At 41.6% G+C, this 2,070-nt stretch overlaps 1 protein-coding gene across 1 annotated transcript in view; it reads right to left on the reverse strand.

Annotated features, from left to right (window-relative positions):
- Positions 1-804: 804 nt before the first annotated feature.
- LOC122153297 (inactive serine protease PAMR1-like) overlaps positions 805-2,070 on the reverse strand; it is a 27,636-nt gene continuing 26,370 nt past the window's right edge. Inside the window, exon 7 of the mRNA XM_042790927.1 lies at positions 805-822. Within this exon, the coding sequence (XP_042646861.1) occupies positions 805-822 (18 nt within the window). The remainder of the gene's footprint in view (positions 823-2,070) is intronic.

The following is a 2,070-nucleotide window of genomic DNA, read 5'->3' on the forward strand; positions in this document are numbered from 1 at the left end:
GTCTGCTGCTTGCTGTGATGAAGTACCATTTGGGTATGTCCTCAACGTTGACTCCACCAGGAGGACATCAGAAATCTCATTAAAGAATTGCAAAGACTTTGTGAGGCTGAAATGTCTCCTGTAAATCCATTAATCTCCATATATAATTTATTCTTCATGTTTCTCTTTTGGAGCTGTCAAATATCTTTGACAGTATCCTTCTTTCTTTAAAAACTTTAAAATGACACTATATAACTACTTATTCTTAGAACAGTGAAACTGCTTGCTCTTTCATGAATTTATAAAATGTTTTTAATTATAAATCAAATGATGAGTAATTTCTTTTCCTTGGCAATCCAAGGGAAGAATGAGTCAATTGACCTCATGGGCTTGGCAAAGCAGCATCCAAAGGAGAAGCACTATCCTCAGTTTAGACAGTACCACCGAGCGTACTTGCTGCTTGCATGTCTGCCAAACTGCCAGCCCTTCAGTCAAGGGCCTAACTGAACTTCAGAAGTCATGGTGACACAAAGGTATTGATCTCTATACTTTGCTTTTCTACCTAAAACTTCTCTCAAAGGAAATGTTTTATGTGGTAATAGCAGTGAGAGTTTTGGTAGAGAACAGCTGCTGCCCTTGAATGGTATATGGGCCAACCTGTCAAACTGAGGTTTTAGCAACTCTGGATTTCTCTTTGTCCTTCTTCACTGGGCAGCTCCTCCTCCTCAGCAGCACAGGAAAGCAAGAACATACCCAGATGCAAGTAAGCAATCAGTCTAATGCAAACAATGCAACGGGTTAACCAGACCCTAAGGAAATGGGGCTTTACAGACCTTTGTAAACCTGAGAACAAGGAACAACAGGTTGGTTGCATAAAACAGTGTCAACTTAAAATGAGAGATGAGGGTTCCCTCTGGCAGAGTGACTGTTAGCTGTGGCTTCTTCCCATGATTCATATGAAAGGAGTCTGTGGCATCCTTCTGGCTGCCAGTGAGGTGCAAACCTAGATAATAAGCAAGCAGTTCTAGCAGACACAGCATGAGGCAAAGGGTAGGTGCTCTGCATCAGAGGAAAAGTTCCTCCTGGCCAAGTCAGAGGTGCATTATTGGGGGAGTGCAAGCATGGTTGCTGAACTTGTGAAATTAATCCTTTCGGGACTTTGCCCTTTTTCTTCCCCTCCTTTCTCACTGTCCATTCCTAATTCATTTCACAGTATATGCATGCACACCATAGTCTCATCCCAAGAACTTGCTGTCCAGCTGTGGAGAGCCTCTAACATTGCCTGTCTTTGTGAGTAGATGGTAAGATACTGTGTCTGCTCAAATGAGTGCTGCCACATGCCATTTTTGTGCTGTGGTAGCTTATAATGAGGTAGACCTTAGTCATCCATCTGTCTTTCATAGAGGATCTTGCATATCTATTCAGCTCTTTTCCAAAAGAAACCACAGGCAATTAAAATCATCCCAAGGTCTCCCTGGCTTCCTGCTTCTAATCTACATTCTCAAGAATGAATCAAAACCGTGAGAGGAAATTGTGTTTGGTCCTATACTTTTTAGAGGCCTGGAGCGGAAGAGCAAGGAAGAAAAGAAATGAGATATATTTATAAACCAAAAACTCAGGGTACATTCATCTGACAATTCAAGGTCTTACTTGAGCAGACACACTGATGTAAAGAATAGGTATGTGTGCATTGCGTCCCTTGTTCCTCCTTCCTTAATAAGAGGCTACTATGCTGTAGCTGCTATTCCAAGTGACTTTAATGTTTTTCCTATTTTATCTTGTTCTTTTGCTGCAGTGTTTTGTATGCAGTTGGGTTTTTGTGTGTGTGTGTGTTGAAGCATATATTTCTGTAGTTCCTTCCTGGATTAAAAAGGAAAATGTAATGAAGTAAATTGCTAGTTTCAGCTAATACAGGGGCATTTGGTAGGCACCATCTCTGCTGCTGTCTCTGGGTAAGCTCTTACCTCTGAAGGCAAATGAATGTTAACAAAACCTGGCGTAGGACTGTCCACCACTTGAGATTGTCCCTCTAAATGGAAAGAAGCTGCTCTGGAAGTCAGGTTGCCTATGATCATTTGCGCTGCTGAATAG

This window comes from Tyto alba, unplaced genomic scaffold, assembly GCF_018691265.1.
Source record: "Tyto alba isolate M040663 unplaced genomic scaffold, T.alba_DEE_v4.0 Super-Scaffold_18, whole genome shotgun sequence".
Classification (NCBI taxonomy): Eukaryota; Metazoa; Chordata; class Aves; order Strigiformes; family Tytonidae; genus Tyto; species Tyto alba.